Raw genomic sequence first — 19,630 nt, 5'->3', positions numbered from 1 at the left:
TATTTTTTTGTTTCTAAGAAAAATGAGAGCCACTAATGAGGATATTCGTTTAAAATTTCAATAGAACAGTAGCAGTATAATGTCCTCGTAAGTAGATATCAGGCCCTTGTAGAGCAAAATTGAGTATTTTGGTCTAAATAACCCAAAATGTGATGTCCACATATATGTGGACGCCAGGTCCTAGGAGGTTAACACATTTAACTGCTGTGTATGCATAAAAAACACAAAAACAAACATAAAAAAACAACAAAATTCATGTGACTCATGTAATTTAGGACAACCTCGATGGGTGTTTGCCAGACCTCTGCAGGCCGCATGACGAAGCCAGAACCACAGAAACTCTCAAGATGCATTTTGTGTAATGCAGAAAAAAACTAATCAAGTCGAGAGCATTCACAGAGCAGATTTTAAAGCAACAAATGCCGACCGATGCCGACGGCCTAAACAAACAAATGATGGGGAAAAAAAGCATTTATAACACAAAATAAATTAACCACTGCCAGCTAATTAATATCAAATTTAAAACAAAGTCAAACTTGCATTTTTAAAGTATTAAAAGTAGTGGCCTGTTCCTAAGCGTAACTGTGGCAACTGAAAAAGCATTATCCTCCTTTATTTTAAATCTGGATGCAGGAACCAGGAGCATCTGGTCAGATCTAAGCAAACTGGTTTCTCACACGAAAGTAAATAGGTCCCACCAAGCTATGAAGGAGCCAATTATTAATAATGTATTCCCTACATTTTCAGTGACAGTGTCCTGCCATTTAGTGCTTTACAGTCTTTCAGATGCTTCCTAAGCATTATAATGTTACACAACTGAAATAGTAAACCGGAGGAGCGAGCTTCAGCTCAACTTTATGTACTCATTAAGCAATTTTCTTTATTCCCCCTGATGAGATAGTGTCACCAAAGAGCTGATTTTACTAAGTAAAGACAAAAAAAAACATAATTTACTTATGGATTAATAAAGTATTCTGATTCTGATGATTCCGATGAAACCAGAATAAATACCAAATATACACTGAACACTACTTTAAATATTTTAATTGTTTCTGCATGCCTGCAGACTGTACTGTATAAAAAAACACATCTCTTACAGTGACAGTATCAGATGTCATGTCTTCAGCTTGATTCTTTGCCTCCAAAATGACAAAAAGAAGTCAAATAATTCAGCTGATGCTGTTATTGCTCATATTAGCTGGCTGTGCTGAAACATTCGTGTCAACATGACCTTTAGGCAATGCCCACTTCAGGAAATATGCACTGTAATGTGCAAATTAAAGATAAGAGTATAAAAGCTTGTGAGTACCCAGGGAGGGAGCAGGAGTAGCAAACCTGCAGCACTTTATGCTCAACATTTAAAGATACTGGAGGTTTGATACATACAAACAGTGGGATCAGTAAGAATTGAAGGAGGAGTGTTAAAAAGGAACCAGAGATTTTTAATGTGCAGCTGAACAAAGTATCAAACAAAAAACACAAGGGCCAAAAGAGAGAGACCCTTTTACTGACACCAGTCCCACAAAATAATGTGTTTACATTTGAAATACAATGTCCAGAAACAAGTCACACTTCAGCCAAATATCATTCATATGCTGAATTTCCCCACCCTTCATCACATAAGTTCTTGAGTGTTTAAATTTGAGGAAAAATTCTGAACAAAAATGTTCTATTTTTTTGTCTATTTTCTGTATAATAAAAGTGGTTTCTGTCATGCATTTAATATTATTATTATTAAACAGCCTGATATGATACCAGTACAAAAAGCAAATAGCATTAAACACACAGAATAACATCACTGCTTATGTTTACATGATTTCTGAACGACTGCTGTTTGATGAATACTGCAATGCTGAATTTGCATGTGTGTTTTATCTGTGTGATATAATTCAACATGTTGTAAACTTGTTAAATAGTTCTCTTAATATTTTAAGAAATAAAGAAAGACATGCCACCTGGAACACCATGTGGGAACACACGGTGATCCCTTAAATCACACACACACACACAGATTAAGGAGATTATAAGTAAAGCCAGTATGCCTCTGCAAGCCTCACCCTTTTGCGTGATCTGAACACTTCTTGGCTCTTCTGTTTCACTCTCCGTCTCCTGTTGATCCACTGCTGGTCTCGTTTCGGACGTCCTGTGTGGTGGATGGAAGGATGAAGAACAGGAAAACAGACTGAAACCGTTGTTAATTCCACAGTGTGACACCTTTTTTTGTCCTTTCCACACCTTTTCTCGTATATATGCTTATCTCCAGTCTCCAACTTTCTCAATTTCTTTCTCTCTTTCTTCTTCTGTTTGCTTCCAGTGTTAAACTCTCATGCATGACTAATTCTCTTCTTCCTTTATCTGTTTTCGCACATTCTCTCACTCTTCCTCTGTGAAGTCATACAGAGGTATAAGACGTGAATGGCTCCCTTCTCCTCCCTTCCTCCCTCCCTTTTTTGCCGGTATTAACAGTGACACGGCAAGCTGCTCATTCACTGCCACTGATCCCTGTTTCCCTGTGTGAGAGAGACAGAGTTAGTGGGGGGTGATGTGGTTCAGTATAGAGGAGGTTGTAATTAGACACAACACACACACACACACACACACACACGTGGGGCAGAGAGAGAAAATGTTGCAACAGTTGCATCAATGCAGACAAAAGAAAATCGTTGCATGCACTACTTTCATAAATAGGCTGCAGTAAAAGTCTATTTCTGTCCTTACAGGCACAGTCTATACTGATGTGATCTCCTAAGGGCTGATTATTGGACCCCAACATTATGCCCCTTTAAAGGACCAAAAAGCAGTAAGAGTACACATTTTTACCACTGCTAGTCCTAGATTTTATTTTATTTATTTATTTTATTGTGCAGTATCACAAGAAAGTCTATGTTCTCCTAACATAAACTGTGCTTTCTCCAGATGCACTTGTTTCCTCGTACAGTCCAGAGACATGCATGTTCAGTTAATTAGCAGTTTTCTTTGGGCTGTATGTCCAGATGTGATATTTGAGTGGCCAGTAAGACAAGAAAAGTTCTATCCATTTCCAATTTTCTGCAACAATAACAATACTTAACAGAATTAATGAGACCCATGTTACGAATTCTGAAATATCCACTTTCAGTACTGCTCTCCAAAAGGCACAAAGCACAAGGGTCCAAATAAGGTCCTCACACACAGGATTCGCTTTGAGCACCTTAACGATCCAGTGATAAGCTGTTAAAAGTACTTTATTTTTTGAAAGTGCATGCATATGAGAGGGTGATACAAGTTTCAAGGTCTGACAGCAGCAAAATGGTTTGATCAGTAAGAAGATCAGCCAAAAACTCAGCCAAAAATCAGCCAGCATTTTATTTGCCAATATGTGCCATGGTTCTCCAGCTCTTTTATATATTAGAATATTAGAGCTTAAGAATATTAATGAATACAGCTGCATAACAATTTGAAAATGTAATCCAAAAATCTAATCTAATTATTATGTGTTATCTGAGTTTATTTTTGCATTGTTAGTGGTGTTCATTTCTTTGTCTAAGTGCATTTAATTAGACTGCAGTGTACTTACATGCAGTATTTCAAAAATAACTATACTACACTTTTTAAAAAATACAACAATTTAGATGATCAGTTTTGTGACAAAAACTATACTTTCACTATATTAAACAATTTGCTTGATTATTTATATGAAATGAATATTTTTTGAAACACTGACCTGGACAGGGTTTCTACATTGCTATTTACGGTCCTCTAGTGGCCACAGTTAGACACTGCAACATACTAAATAAAGATATGATAGCAAATTAAAGCATCGGAGAAGGTCTTTCGCACTAATTGTACATATAATAGTGAGAAAAATAATATTTAATATTTTTTTACTAGGACTGAGGGTCATGCCACTGATGTAGTCAAACTCAAATATACACATCAGGCATATTCCTACATCTTGTAAGATATTTTTGGAAATTGTGTAAGATTAAAATTTTTGAAGGACAAAGCAAGAGGGGGGTACTAAACAACAAAATATGAATATAATTCATCTTTTTTTAGCTTAAGTTTTAGTTAAAAAAAAAGAGGGACAGGATGTAGGAATACAGCACAAAGATCAGGCTGTTAAATAAGGCTGTTAAAGTTGAGATGTTTTAGTAAAAATTAGATTAAAATTAGAGTTATTCTTTACACGAGCCGTTGACAAGCATGACGTCAGTACGTCGTCGCTGGGCGGGTCGTGTTGTTGTTGCTGTTGTGCTGAACGTGAAGCCTCTTTAAACACACGATTCGCGCTTGTTTAAAACCTCAGATAATACCACCATCATCTTCATCTCCGTAACGGGCTCCCGAGTCTAACGGTTTTTTCCCCTCGCCTTTTTATCCTGAGTCAGGATGGGAAGCTGTTTAACTGTGGGGCCAAACGAAGCGTTGGTGGTCTCCGGTAGGTGTTTCCCGTCGTGTTGATGGAGCGAGCTAGCGGGGATGGGGAGAAAGTAGCTAATAGTATTAGCTGGCAAACTAAACCACGTTTGGCATTCTGTTATTTAAAATAAGTGCAGAGCGAGCCAGTGCGTTTAGAGGACACAGTTACTGTGTAAAGTGAATAAATTAGCGGTCGTGTCGTTTCAGAGCTTAGCTTAAAAGCTGCGACGCTGATCAGGCGGTGCGTTAGCAGTGATTTGGATCATGTGATTTAAAGCCATTGGCGTCTCAACGCAAATATGTGAATAAGTCAGGTTTTTATCTTTTATTGATAACAAGTGTGATTTATTAATAAGCGGATTTGAAAATTAACAAAGTGCATTCACTCAAGTATTGTACTTGAGTAGAAATTTTCCCTACTTGAGTATTTCCATTTGGTGCTACTTATTTCACAACTAATGGAGACAGGCATGTCTACATTTATGTCACAATAACGGGTTAATTATAATATTTTACAAGCTCTAAACACATCGTCAAAGATGAAATCATTGGCTTCCAACCAATGACTAATGAAGTAGCCGAGCAGTGTATATAATCATATGAGGCAGTGGGACCTGAACAGAACTTTTACTTTACTATTTTTACTGCATTTTAAGGCTTCTTTTATGTACTTCTTCTCAAGTAGATTTTTCCATGGAGGATTTTTACTTAAGCAAATGATGTGAATACATCTTCTACCACCGTTAATGAGCATGGTGTAGCTAAAAGTAACGGATTTAGTCATCCTGAACCAATTCTAGTTTTTTTAATGACTATAATTAATTGGTAGAGATATCAGGAAAAAGAACCCCCCCCCATGTACATCAGATAGAGTATATGAGTATAAAATAACTCAACGGTATAACCTGAAGAACATACAACCCTTCTAAATTCACACAATTAGATTAGATTAGATTAGATTAGGGTACTAAAAAGTCATGTTGATAGAAATGTTCTCTAAGAGGAAAAGACGCATTGAAGGGCATTAGATAAATGTTCCTTTTCTTAACTGCACATCTGGTTGGAGTCATGGCTGAGTGGAGCCGACATTGGGTGAGAGGTGAGGTAGGCAATTTACCAGGCCATCACAGGGCTTAACGCACAAAGACAGACAATCATTCACCCTTAGATCTACGCCTACACCCAGTTTGATGTCGCAGTTTACACCCAATATGTCTTCTGACCATGTGAGAAAAATGGGGACATACAACTTTCACAAGGAAAGGCCCCAGTGCCTTCTTACTGTGAGACCACAGTGTGAACCACTGTACTACCACACAGCCCTGTTTGTTTATTTTAAGCTTTCTAGTGAATAATGTAGTAATAATAAAAAAAACTGCACTATGAGGACAATATTGTGCTACAGAGCAAGGGCCAATGTTAGCAAAAATAAAGGACACATCTTACTTTTGTCATCTTAAGGTTGCAAGTTGGGGCCCTCAGCATCATGTCTGTAAATGATAACCTTAACTCTATAGTTAAAAAATCATGCCACTTACATTAATTAATACATATATGAAATAAACATTATATAAGAGACTGGGGGGTTGGACCCTGTCCCAGCAGCTCATAGGGCGAGAGGCGGGGTACACCCTGGATAGGTCGCCAATCTGTCGCAGGAAGATTGGAAGGCCACGGTTGCCAAAATTGGCTCCTGAGAAACAGAAAATAAAGAAACTATTCAGTAACTCTCTGAAATCTTGACTTTAAGTAGAGAGCTTGTTCAAAACCTGCCAGTAAAACAGGTTTTGATAATAAACACGGCATGTGTAAAAGCCAAAGGGGAGAAAAACTATGGGAAAACACTATCCAGCTGTTGTTCTCAGACAAAGGCCATAATAAATACATTGGGTTCTTGAATAATTAAAGTAGTGTGAACGATAATGATTATAGTTGTAAAACACCTTTCAATGTTAAAAAGGCTTAATAGGGACTCTGCTTAATAAGCTCAGTTCATATCTTTGGACTGTATCATTTAATATTATAGTCAAAGAATTACTAAAGAGTCCTGATGGCGCTGTCCTCTTTCCTCAGGTGGTTGCTGCGGCTCTGATAACAAAACCTACGTCGTAGGAGGATGGTCCTGGGCATGGTGGCTCATCTCAGACGCCCAAAGGTGACAGTGTACTAGAAGCAATGATGTAAATGTTATCTTGAAATATAATATGGACCAAGCTTTCTAATTAGACCACAGCGAAAAAGATTAACCACAAGAAAGTCAATTGCATTATCTGAAGGCCATCAGAAGGCAAAGTGGAAGCTGTTCTCCCACACTTTGTCTCATATTACACACAGTGTGTTTCCAGTCACATTGTATACAAACATTTCCTCTTACATGACTGGGGTAGTGTTACTGAGAACTAAATGTATGCTGCTCTCTTAATGTGGAGTGTGCTAAGTGCATATCTCACATTATTTTTTTGTGAGTTGTCATAGATAAAATATTTTATTGCAGGACTTATATTTTACACAGAACTGAACGGTCATCAAATGCTTTGCGAAATGCTTAATCCCGTCATTTTGTCTGTAATAGGTACATTTTAACTTTAGCTATGGATAAAGTTGTTATACCTATAATTATAATCATAATTGAGTAATCGAATCCTAGTAGTTCACTTTTGTTAAAAAACAAAAGTGATCTGTGAGTAGGGAATTGCCTCAAAGAAGCTGTATTTTGTTCTCTGGTAAGAGACATCGGTTTCTAGTCACAAGTAGATGCAGTGCTTCAGCTCTGTGTTGAGTAGTGTCTGAATAAGCTATGAATGGAAGTTAACAAAACACAGCTGCATGTGGACAGTGTAAACAAACTCTTTGGCAAACAAGTGCTTCACACAACCATCGGACAGGTGTGTTGAAATGTGAAACTAAGCAGGGTGGATCCATCCCCAACGTACTGATTCTTCAATGCAATTCAATTCAGTTCTATTTATGGCCATGTGAAAAAGAAAGTACACCCTTAATGCTTCCATAGGAATTAAGAGGGTAAATAGCAGCCAGGTGCTGCAAATTCAGTGTGCTTGATTAATTGATCATCAGCAGGTGTGAACACATCTGTAAAAGCGGGAGTTTTGGCATCGTAGTGGTCAGGATCATTCACGTGTGTGTATCGACAAATCATTAACACAGTGTTAATACAATCCTCCCAGGAGTGGGTATCCCACCTGATTCACCACAAAGTCAGACCTTGCAATGCTCTGAAAGGCTGCAACACCCCCACACACCCCCACCAAGGGTTGGCATGTTCTCTCTAAAAAGAACATGGCAGCACAGCCTAGGTTTGTAAAGCTGCATCTAAACAAACTAAAAGACTTCTGGAGCAATATCCTTTGAACAGATGAGACCAAATAGAGATGTTTTGCCATAATGGACGGCACCACGCTTGAAGAAAGCCAAACAGAATATCAATACAATGCTTTACACCAGCTGTTAAGCATGGTGGTGGAGGTGTGGCAGTTTAGGCACCGTGCAGTCATTGAGTCAACCATTAACTCCTCTGTATACCAAAGTGTATGTGAGTCAAATATGAGGCCATCTGTCTGACAGCTAAAGCTTTGAGTCATGGTACAAGACAATGATTGATATGCACATCAGCAAATCTACAACAGAATGGGTGAAAAAGAAAACAAAGTGTTGCAATGACCCAAAGTTCAGACCTCCACCTGACAGAAATGCTGTGGTAAGGCCTTAAAAGAGCTGTAAACACATATCTGCAAATGTCAATGGAGTGAGGCAAACTTGTATAGACGAGTAGACTAAAATGCCTCCTCTATGATGAAAGAGACTGATAATCATACAGAAAGGGATTACTTCAAGTTATTGCTGCTAACGGTGGTTATACGAAATACTGACCTGGGGTGTACTTCCTGCAATCAGAATCAGAATACTTTAATGATCCCTAAAGAAATTATATGGTTACAGTTGCTCCAAGGCAAAAACGGTAACAGACTGAACTAAATTAAATAATACACTATATTAAAAAGTTTACAAAATATAAGAAATGGCTCTAATATATACACACAAAGCTCAATTATAAATATCCAGAATATTACAGAGGTGACATTTTACTCTAAACTGTAAGACTTTGTTTTTTGTTATTTTCACTGTAGAGGATGTGCAAATATTAAAGGTGTAACTATTGCACTGTGTACTGTGCATTAGATGGATGAGTTGTACAGCCAGAGGCAGGAATGATTTCCTGTGTTGTTCAGTGGTGCCTTATGGGTAATCTCAGTCTCTCATTGAGCGTGCTCCTGTGACTGGCCAGCATGTTATGGAGTGGGTGGGAGGTATTGTCCAGCATTATCCTTATCTTGGACAACATCCGCCTCTCAGACACTGCCTTAAGGGAGTCCAGCTCCATCCCCACAGCATTACTGGCCTTGCAGATCAGTTTATTGAGTCTGTTGGCATCTCAACCTGATACCCCAGCATGCAACAGCAGGGAGGATGGCACTGGCCACAACAGACTAAAAAGAAAAACCCTAAGCGTTATTCAACAGATATTGAAAAACCTCAGCCGCCTTAGAAAATAGAGACGACTTTGGCCTTTTCCTGTAGAGTGCAGTTTATTATCTGTGTGTACTCCAAGGTATTTGTAGCCCTCACAATGTCCACATTGACACCCTGGACTGAAACAGGGGTCACAGGTTTCCTGGTCCTCCTAAAGTCCACAGTCAATTCTTGGGTCTTTGTCATGTTGAGCTCCAGATGATTCTGTTCACATCGCGTGACAAAGGAGTCAAACACAGCCCGGTACTCTGACTCATCACCCTCACTGATGCATCCAACCACTGCAGAGTCATCAGAAAACTTCTGAAGATGGCAGGTCTCTGTGCAGTGGCTGAAGTCTGTGGTGTAGAGAGTGAAAAGGAAAGACACACAATGTGGAAGACGCGCATATTGTGCTCTTCCTGTCAGGTAATCAACAATCCAGGACATGAGAGAGCCATCCACCTGCATCGCTATCAGCTTATCACCCAGAAGGGTCGGCCTCATGGTGTTGAATGCACTGGAAAAGTCGAAAAACATGACCCTCACAGTGCTTGCCAGCTGGTCCAGATTGGTGTAGACACAATTAAGCAGGGAGATGATGGCGTCCTCAGCTCTGAGGCGGGGCTGGTAAGCGAACTGAAGGGGATCCTGATGTGGTCTGACTGTAACAGGCTGCACACAGAAACTTACACTGCACCGCAGAGAAGACTGTAAAACGTTTCTGTTCATAGGACTTTGACAAAAAGTCTCCTCAATGTCAGATAGAGACGCTCAGCAGTCAGATGATCCCCTATAAATAAGGACTTGGAGATGACGTGGAGGAGGAGCTCTGAACTGGAGGAAACTTTCACAACCATCTGCTGTGACTGGCTCAGAAATTTTTTGCTATAGGTTTGTTTTTGTTTTTTAAATAAATTTTCATGTACCAGGATTATACAATCCATGACATTTTAAATCTCTTTTGCAACAGTGTCTTACACAATTATATGCAAAGTAGACATACACATAATCATAAACAATGAGGTATAGACTCAGGGGGGTTTTTTCATTCATTTTGGGATCTTTCAAAGAAAAGATGCAGGAATTTAGCAGTTTTCAGTAGTTTTGCTAACTTCGGTTTCTTTTACACAACTAAAGGATTTTGTGTTTGTCAAATGTTCAGAAATAACAGGTAAATCTATGGATTTCTGTTAAATAACACAACGCAGACTGCCTTTTACTGTGTGAGGAGTGAGTGTGCTTAAGCCCAAACTTACCGCCCAGAGGCCCATTGAAGACAGGAAGACTCTTAGTGTTAAATATTTAAAGGTTCCACCTGTTGCTCTATTGTTTCAGTCTTGAGGCGGGACTGGGCAGCCTAATAACTGTGCCTGTGTTTGTTGCTGTAGGCTAAGCCTGGAGATAATGACTCTGCAGCCACGATGTGAGGATGTGGAGACAGCAGAAGGAGTAGCTATCACTGTCACAGGGGTGGCTCAGGTAAGACCAGATCCCAGCGTCTTCTCTGCGAACGCTGACACAAACACTTACACTCACTCACTCACTCACTCAAGCCAAGCCTATTTGTCAAACATCATCTGTTATCAAAAGTGTCGGGTTCTGCTGCAATGCTTTCTGATGTTTTCTGAAATGTGTCCCTGTAATCTAATGGTGTAATTCCAAAGAAAAATCAAGCAGTGCTTCCCAACAGACTGCCTCATAATCAGCAGTCTTATTTATTTATTTAGTAAAATGACTTTAGCATACTTGATGAACCCCTTTAGCCACAAAAACTTTTTTTTTTCAGGAATGCAAAGAAATAACTGTAATTTGGCATCTCCATTAAAAAAAATATGTGCTTTACTATTTTTGTCCAGCATTTTTGGAAATAATTTAATTATAATTTAGCATGAAAAATATAATAATCAAACAGCTTGCATATATTGGTAAGTTAGCCATTAGAGAAAAAAATATTTTGGTAATTATCAATACTGTTAAATTAGGACTGCTGTGGCATGAACCTTTGACTGGGTGATGGTCTAGTAAATGTGTTAAGTACTGTACATAAAGGTGGGTACACTCAGAGCATCACAATCTATCTATAACAAAACTGCACTTCTGATCATTCACAGTAAAAACATCAAAAAGGGCATTTTGGATCAAATTTAAAGAGCCGTATCACTGTGTGGGATAGGTTCCTGGTCAAAACAGCATATAAAAGCATGAAAAGGTGTTATTATATATGTATCTACATTTTCTTACCAGGCTCATCTTCTAGCCAAACAACGTTGGTGTTAGCACATTCATTTTCAAAATTGTTGAGATTAACTTTGCTTGATTGTTTAAAATTGCACCGATGGCACTCTGAGCCCATGTGCCATGATTTGCTTCTCAGTGTAGAAGGCTTGCTGTGTAAACACACTCTAAATGTGTCTCCTTCAGGTGAAAGTCATGACGGAGCAGGACCTGCTGGCAGTGGCTTGTGAGCAGTTTCTGGGTAAATCAGTAATGGAAATCAAAGGTGTGCTGCTGCAGACTCTGGAGGGACATCTGCGCTCCATTCTAGGTGTGGACAGTTAACACTAACCACAACAGTAACACTACACATATATAGATTTTATTTCAAACAATATCATAGTTATTTTATTAATTTTTAGTTCTTGGTTTACAAGTCCAGAGTAGCTGCTCCTGCATGTATACAACAGAGGAAAAGAAGCAAAGTATTAAATTGATTATTGATTAGTTCCTGACTTTACTCTACAAGTTAGCCTTAGTTTGCCTTTTATGTGTTATACATATTGTGTTGGCTTTTCTGTTTGAGGTCTGAATTAGAGAAGAAAAGTAATATATAAGTGCTGTATAAGTACTAGAGATGCACCAGTTTATTCAATGTGAAATATTATTTCCACAATGAAAGACATTATTAAACTTTACAGTTTCCCCCAATCTGCAGAAAGTTAAAGAATCTTCTGCTACTGGAAACCTTTACCACCTTTACCTGACATACCAAACAAAGCAGGTGGTGCAGATTTATGTACTTTACATTTTCCAGTTTATGGAGACTTGAACTCTTTTCTATTTTCCTCATAATGGATTTAATCCTTTGGCTGCACATACTGAGGCTGCTAGCTTGTGGCTGTTTCTGAGCTCTGGACAGCTTTAGCTTTAGCACTTTTCCTTTGTAGCTTCTTTCAAATGTTAAGCTGGGCGAGGGTGATTTTAAGTATGTGATTGGAGTTGTTGTTTACCAGGGTTTCTGGGGCAGGCCTCCAGACTTTTTGTCTTGACTCACAATGGGTGGCTTCCACACTAATAACATTAAAATTACCGTGTGAATTTGATTGTGATTTTGAGCATTTGCCTCTGTGCACATGCTGAAACAAACTGACTTGGATGCAGACATATGTGAGGCTGACTGAGAACACTGGCAGTCGTCAGACTGTGGTCTACGGACCGGTCGATCTCTGATTAGTACCAGCAGCTCTGTGCTGACCATTTATGCTACTTGAGTTCAGGGGTGATGCATTTCTCTGACAAAATTATGATGCTGTGACGTGAAATAAAAAAAGAAATTTGGATCAAAAATAAAGCTGCCCAGCACAGAGCTGCTGGTAGTTTGTTAAAAGTGAATTGCAGGCTAAATGACATTGAACGATGTGTCTTTTTTGCAGGTACTCTGACAGTCGAGCAGATCTATCAGGACAGGGATCAGTTTGCTAAACTGGTGAGGGACGTAGCAGCTCCTGACGTCGGCAGGATGGGCATCGAGATTCTGAGCTTTACCATTAAGGTGAGTTAAAGGTGCTATGAGAAGTCACAGCAGCAGGAGCTCTGGCAGCAGCCTCTAGCTGCAGTGATAAGATTATCTGAAGAAAAGGCTCATGTGCAGAAGAAAGGTTACTAGTTATACAGCTCAGCACAGACTTTGACACGATTTTCTCTACATTGCAAAGACCGCATGTATTGAAACAGGAGTAAATGAGTTCAGCACCCAGTACCTCTTCAGTATGCATAAAAAGAAGGGTCAGTCAGTCTTAGTCTAACATTTGTTTATGTCAGCAGAGTTCAATTTTAGCAGGAAAATTAAACGAGTAATATAACAAAAGTAGTAAAATAAAAACAAAAATATTAAGTATTCATGTAAGTATATAACTACTTAAACCATGTGAGCGCTGTTGGTGCTCTCCATTTTGCCTCAGTGTGGATGTGCAAGAGAGATGATGCAGAGTGTCAAAACTTTAGCTTTAGGCCACATTTATTCAGTCAGAAGAAATGTGACACTGACAGGGCGACACATGGGACAGACAGTCGTTCAAACATTAGTCAGCAGCCTTCCCATCTTTCTTTTTAGACTGTAGTTTTGTAATATTACTGAAACTGAAAAGGTCTTTCTCTGAGCTGTTGATGCTGCTGGTTATTAGAGAAGTCATCCCTAATGAGTTTAATTGGTTTTTATAATTGACTGGACTCACCCTGTGGAGTTCACTGTTGCTCATTAGAACTAATTGAAGTGTGTGGTGTGGACAAAGCGGCTGAGGTTAGTGCTCTGCTGAAACCCAAAGTCCATTTCTGTAACATCTTTTAGTCCATGTCAGGATTTCTGTGACACGTCAGATTCTGGACTTTAAAATATGATTAAATGTTACATGTAGAAATGAGACTGTTTGAGTGCCACCCTATCATCTGCTTTCTTTACACCCACAAAGGCCCAGCATTTTTTAATCTGTATGTTTTATTTTATTTTGGCTTCGTAACCTTGTTAATCACATGAAAGATGCTGATATACGCCACACCCAGTTTAATGTTACGTGTCCTGTGGTTCTGTGTTTTCAAAGGATGTGTATGATAAACTGGACTACCTGAGCTCCCTTGGAAAGACCCAGATTGCAGCTGTCCAGAGGGATGCAGACATCGGTGTGGCCGAGGCAGAGAGGGATGCTGGGATACGGGTAAGAAAATCTAGCAAGCTTGAAATGGATTCTTCCGTGCACAGAGACCAGCTGTTCACAGCTCTGTTTCTTTATTATCACCTTAGGAAGCTGAATGCAAGAAGGAGATGATGGATGTTAAATTCAAGGCCGACACCAAGATGGCTGACTCCAAACGAGAACTGGAGCTGCAGAAAGCTTCATTCAACCAAGAAGTCAATGCTAGGGTTCGTACTGTTTGCACTTACAGGTTGTCTGTGTACAGTTCAAATAAAAATACTTGTTATTATACTATATTATACACTGCTTTAACCAAACTTATGGCTGTTCCCAAAAAGTGCCAGTCTGCATTAAATCACATGGTGTGTAAACAATTTACCTGAAATCTGCAGTTAGAGTGATTAAAATCAGAAAAACAACATGTGCTCTTTTGACCTGAAGTAATGCATTAAAATGAGACCTCAAAAAAGTGCACGTGTCAACACAAACAGAAACTGTGTTGCCTCAGATGTAAACGCCTTAGACCACCTCTGTGTTGATGTTTTCAGAAAGCAGAGGCCCAGCTGGCATACGAGCTGCAGGCTGCCAAAGAGCAGCAAAAGATCCGGCTGGAGGAGATTGAGATCCAAGTGGTGCAGCGGAAGAAGGAGATTACAATTGAGGAGAAGGAGATTGACCGGACAGACAAGGAGCTCATTGCCACTGTAAAGAGGCCTGCTGAGGCCGAGGCCTATAAAATGCAGCAGCTGGCTGAGGGCGAGAAGTGAGTAAAAAGACATTCAGTCAGATTTAGGAATGAGTAGAAATGGCAAGATCCCCAAGAATGTACCACAGCTCTTGTCAGACATGATTAGACAGCACATTACCTCCCTGATATAAAATATATATTTATTTATTTTGTTGGTTTAATCCCTGCAGAATCCTACAAAACAAACACCTGGAAAGTTTGGACTAAGGAAGCCAGACTGTGTTTTTAACTATAATGCATCCATATTTCCATAAATGTTTTTCCTTTCTGAAGTGAAATGTATCGTGTAATTTCCAGGCGCTCTGTATGAAAAAGTCTGATTGTACTGATTTGCAAAAACTGATATTCCTGTGCATCCACCCGTAGTATTTCCAGCAGAGCAAAATAGATTTGAAGTTTATTGTGTGCTGCCGTGGGCTTTATTTGAGAAAGGAAAGCTGTAAAAACGATCCCAACATCCCAAACTTGTGCATGAAGACAGATTAACATATGACACGTCACTAAGAAGCAAATTGTCTCAAAAAAGTTGCATCCTTCCCACTCAGGAAGGGATTTTGATAACAGCAAATATTACTTTAATGTTTCCCTGCTTCAGGCTGAAGAAAGTGCTGATTGCCCAGGCTGAGGCCGAGAAGATCAAAAAGATTGGTGAGGCGGAGGCTAGCTCGATTGAAGCGGTGGGAAAGGCTGAGGCTGAGAAGATGAGACTGAAGGCTGAGGCCTACGAGCAGTACGGAGATGCAGCTAAGACAGCTTTGGTCCTCGAGGCCCTGCCTAAGGTAACACACAGATACGTGCTCATACAGCTCAAACTAAGGAAGAGAAGAACTTGAATTGAAGTTGGATGTCATTTTACAAGCATCACCCGGCCCGAGGTTGATGAATTAGAAGTATTTTTCTTTTTATGTCCACATGAATTTAAGCACAAGTTTTTCATCACTTCAGCTTCATCACTTTTTGGTTGCATTTAACACTTTGATACAAATGTTATTACTAAGAATTCAACAATGCGTGATCGTAAAGAACCATAACCCCAGTCTATTAAAAATCCATTTGTATTGCTTCCGGCACTGCTGTCAACCTCAGCCATCTGCAGAAAGCAAACATCGACTTCTGTTGGCATTTCCCCTCCTGTGCCAAACTCACTTAACTTTCATTTGGAGGGTCATGTTTGTGCTAGCATGCTAGCTGATATTTCTGTTTGCTTTTGTAAATTCACAGAGTTATGCATTTTGAATCAATCCCCCAGAGTGAGACTGTCGGTGCTCAGATCTACTGTAAGGTCTTGAAGCGTCTGAGGGGAAGACATTCAGGAGAAACAACCTGAACTGTGGCAGGTGCCATGCAGTGTTTTGGCCACACAAACACACTTTAAGCTCACCTCCCATCAGATTTCTCTCCCTTTGACTTTGTGTACTCATTTCCCTCAAAATGAAATGCAAGCCATTTTTGGCACACTTGGAGAGATCTGTCCGAGGCAGAAGTGCAGATTCCCAAAACCTTATGATCTCACCTTCTCTGGCAATGAGCCTGCTGTCCCAGGACAGTTAGCAAAAAGTCCAGAAATGGTCGACCAAATTTAAAACAATCGGCCTTCCAGCTGATTTAAGTTTAATGGACCTGGAAAAGTGTTGATATTTGATTAGCTATGGGTTTTTTAATATATAATGAAGCTTTGGCCATGCCGAAACTTTCAACAGAAAAAGTTAGTATTTTTCTTTAGGCTAGTCTAGCATGTCACATAAAACACCAGAGCTGGATTATTATTTTCATCTTACTGTAAACGCTTAACAATGTCTTTGCAGATTGCTTCCAAAGTGGCGGCGCCCTTAGCCAAGACGAATGAAATTGTCATTCTGAGTGGCGAGGGCAGCCGTGTGACAGGCGAGGTGAACCGCCTTTTGGCCGAACTTCCCGTGTCGGTCAACGCTCTCACTGGAGTGGATTTGTCGAAGGTAACATCTTTATATCATTTTATATATGATGTGTTCCTGTTAACCTTTGTAATTCAGCACTTATTTATAGACGCTTTAATGAAATTGGGAGACATATGGTGAAAATTAAAGTAGCAGCTGTCTCGTCTTAGATTGGAGTGTAATGTAAAAATGGTGAAATGCCTCGATAAATCCTAACAGTTGGAAGCGTGTTGGATTTAAGTTTTTGTTTCCAGTGTGAACCTAAAGGACGTTGAAACCAGCGAGGTTGTACTTCAGTTAAGCTTTACAAATAATCTGTTCGTTTTTGGGATTTTTTTGGCAGATCCCTCTGCTGCAGAAGGTGACCAGCTCAGCTTAAGCCTGAAAACCGAAGACTCCACATGACTCCAGTCTCTGTTGTATGCACTGTCATAGACTGCCTTTAATACACTTGAAGATTTTTGTTGTTTTATACGTATACTCTGTATACCAAGTGAATTTTGGAAACCTCTGGTGCCTTACTTTATACAGGACCAGAAAATCTGCATGCACTGCTGCTCATTCAAAGATTTTGTTTTTAGTTTAAAACTTGAATATTTTGTGATTGATTTTTATTTGTTGTGTTTGAAATGTATTTATTGGCCGGCTTGTATAAAACATAATTGAACAAGAGAGCTGATATTAGACTGAAAGATGAGGCAGATTATATTTGTTATTTATTATATCATAACACCTACTCTTTGGTAATTATACACTGAGGCCAGTTTGTACACTCTTTATGTTTCAGCCCTTTTGTTAATTTATATACCTGTTATGTGACACATCTGAATTCCACAGATAATTTCAATCTTTTTTTTTCTCAGTGTGTTTCATGTTGTCATTTTTACCAATGAAACACTGTTTTATGTCTCAGAAGTTGAGACAAAGGTGCTCTCAGTCTCAAAAGAAGCCCTGCTGATTTTTTTTCAAATCTCCACCTTCAGTCCTTTGCAGACTTTTTGTCTGTTCCCCTCTGAATGAAGTTTTTCTCTCCGCGTCTGTTGATATCAAGCATGACATGTTTTACCATCATTTATATGCTGACAGGGAAACGGGTAGCAAATTCTTGTGTTAATGTGGTTAGCTTGTAATGTGTGTGACTTTTTTGATTTTATATATACATATATATATATAAAAATATATATACAGTGGGTTTTAATGTAAAAGGTAGCTGCTGGCTTGGCCTTGATTAAAAGTAGAAAAATGTGGCTGGTGAGGGGGGGTTGCAGAGAAATTGTGAAAGTAACCAGTTTAGAGAATTGAACGTCTTTATATTGCGTAAAATGTGAGGCTATCAAATAGATTTAGAACATGAAACAGTGATGCCAAATAGAACAGACTGACTTGATTTTTACTGTATCAGAAGGAGGGATTGTGCATCTGAGGACCAATGTTTAATTTGACACAACAGTTACCTATAGATGCTAAGCCATGTTTAACAGAGTGTGTCAACAAACCAAACTTTTACATTTTAGAGAGACACTCTTTTCTGTTCAGCGTTTCTACATATCTGCAATTTCTGAACTGTGGCATCAGATATGAAGTGATATTCTAGCGGGGTACACTGGATAATCAAACTTATCTTAATGTTATATCTGTTAAAATTTGTAATTGTCACAGAGCTTTCTAGTTTGGAAGTGTAATCCACTGCAGCTGCTCACAGAATCTGTCCATTTTAGCAAAAAAGTCGTGCAAATGGTTTGCGCATTTCCATCCACTCTCGTGTTTCCAGACGACCTGACTGCAACCTGGCAGGGACGTTTAGTTTGAGTAGTTATTGGGGAAGAAGCGGTCAGTCTGGGAGAATTTATAGAAGACTGTTATTCTTGTTGTTGATGCTTTTTTGTGTGTGTGAGTCTCTCATCTTCACTTTCTTCATGACCTGTTTGTTTCAAATGTTCATATGTTCATGTATGCTCCTGCTGCATGTCATCCATCTGGATACAATAGAATCTGCTCACTCTCAAACTGTCATTCTAATAAATCAAACTGCCATGATTTATTTCTTTATTTTCTCTGTTTTAAATTAAAGCGGAAGTGATAAAAGGCAGGAATTTACAAGTTGAGTATACAATATAAATACTTTATTTATCCCATATTTGGAAATTCTTTTGTTACAGCAGTGACCATAGCAATACTTTTAGTAGTAGTTAATAGTAAATATAAAGGAAAATATTTAAAAGTCAACTAAACAAACAATTGTAAAAAAACAACAACAACAACCAAATAACAGATGTTTCCCTGGTGAGATGGTGCAGTGGTTAGCACCATCACCTCACAACAAGAAGGTCCATGGATCAAATAGCCTTCTCTCCTCCTGTAGTCCAAAGATGAGGTTAGGTTAATTTATGATTCTAAATTGGTGGCCAGTTTAGAATCATAAAGTAACTTAAAATAACCTTATCTGAGTTTGTTTGAAGCTTTAAACTCAAATCTTCCTCAGTTGTTTCCTGTTTTACTTCTCACCAGAGTAATTGTGCAGTAGTATTCTGTTTTTTATCAGTTTTATTTTCCATGTGATTTTTAATTGTATATTAGTAAATTCAGTTTAGTTTCTGTTATTTCCCCAGGGGAATCAGTTGGTTTGAGTTTTGATTAGTTTTAATGTGAATTTAATTTATTTTCTTCAAAATATTAGTGGTGCCAGATACTATTATTTTAATAATGTGCTTATCTAAACCTCCTAAATCTTACAAATTCTTGTCACATAGTCATCCCAGTCAGGTTAACCGTCTGCATTAATGTTTCTTCGGTCTGCTTGTGCTGGAAAATTTGACCAACCTGAACAAAAACATTTTTATCTGTTTTTATCTATTTTTTATTTTCGTTTGATTGAATTTTTAGTTCGGTTGGCCAAAATGTTTTTTTTTTTTTACACTAAGTGTTACTTTTTAGTTTAATTCACTATAAAAAACAAACAAACAAAAAACCTTGCTTTTTGTGGAAGGTTTTCATCATGCCACCACTTCAGAAAATCCAAATCATGCCAGGTGATAAGAAGTAAGTGACCAACTGTTAACATTTGTCCCAAACTGCTGCTGCGTGCGCTTAATATAAGGCTGACAGGAACACCCAAGCAGAAAAACCAG

At 38.8% G+C, this 19,630-nt stretch overlaps 2 protein-coding genes across 2 annotated transcripts in view; one reads left to right on the top strand and one right to left on the bottom strand.

The window, feature by feature from the left end:
- Positions 1–2,112, bottom strand: part of myo7aa (myosin VIIAa) — a 63,107-nt gene extending 60,995 nt beyond the window's left edge. The window contains exon 1 of the mRNA XM_039622819.1: positions 2,058–2,112. The gene's annotated coding sequence lies outside the window, so the exon portion shown is untranslated. The remainder of the gene's footprint in view (positions 1–2,057) is intronic.
- Positions 2,113–4,226: 2,114 nt separating this feature from the next.
- On the top strand, positions 4,227–18,539 carry LOC116311896 (flotillin-2). Its single transcript, XM_031729120.2, has 11 exons — positions 4,227–4,420; positions 6,475–6,556; positions 10,320–10,410; positions 11,353–11,476; positions 12,582–12,700; positions 13,746–13,859; positions 13,946–14,065; positions 14,387–14,601; positions 15,182–15,365; positions 16,392–16,541; positions 16,846–18,539. The coding sequence occupies exons 1-11, from the start codon at positions 4,372–4,374 to the stop codon at positions 16,879–16,881; spliced, it is 1,284 nt and encodes a 427-aa protein (XP_031584980.1). The 5' UTR covers positions 4,227–4,371; the 3' UTR covers positions 16,882–18,539.
- Positions 18,540–19,630: the final 1,091 nt, after the last annotated feature.

The sequence above is a fragment of the Oreochromis aureus genome, linkage group 14, assembly GCF_013358895.1.
Source record: "Oreochromis aureus strain Israel breed Guangdong linkage group 14, ZZ_aureus, whole genome shotgun sequence".
Classification (NCBI taxonomy): domain Eukaryota; kingdom Metazoa; phylum Chordata; class Actinopteri; order Cichliformes; family Cichlidae; genus Oreochromis; species Oreochromis aureus.
The sequence above is the reverse complement of the archived record's forward strand: the minus strand, read 5'-3'. Positions and strand labels throughout refer to the sequence as shown.

Excerpts from the sequence above, each read along its gene's own strand:
- LOC116311896 (XM_031729120.2), top strand. The coding sequence starts at position 4,372 with ATGGGAAGCTGTTTAACTGTGGGGCCAAACGAAGCGTTGGTGGTCTCC. Across the intron at positions 4,421-6,474 it reads CGAAGCGTTGGTGGTCTCCG|GTGGTTGCTGCGGCTCTGAT; the intron begins GTAGGTGTTTCC and ends CTCTTTCCTCAG. Across the intron at positions 11,477-12,581 it reads ACATCTGCGCTCCATTCTAG|GTACTCTGACAGTCGAGCAG; the intron begins GTGTGGACAGTT and ends TCTTTTTTGCAG.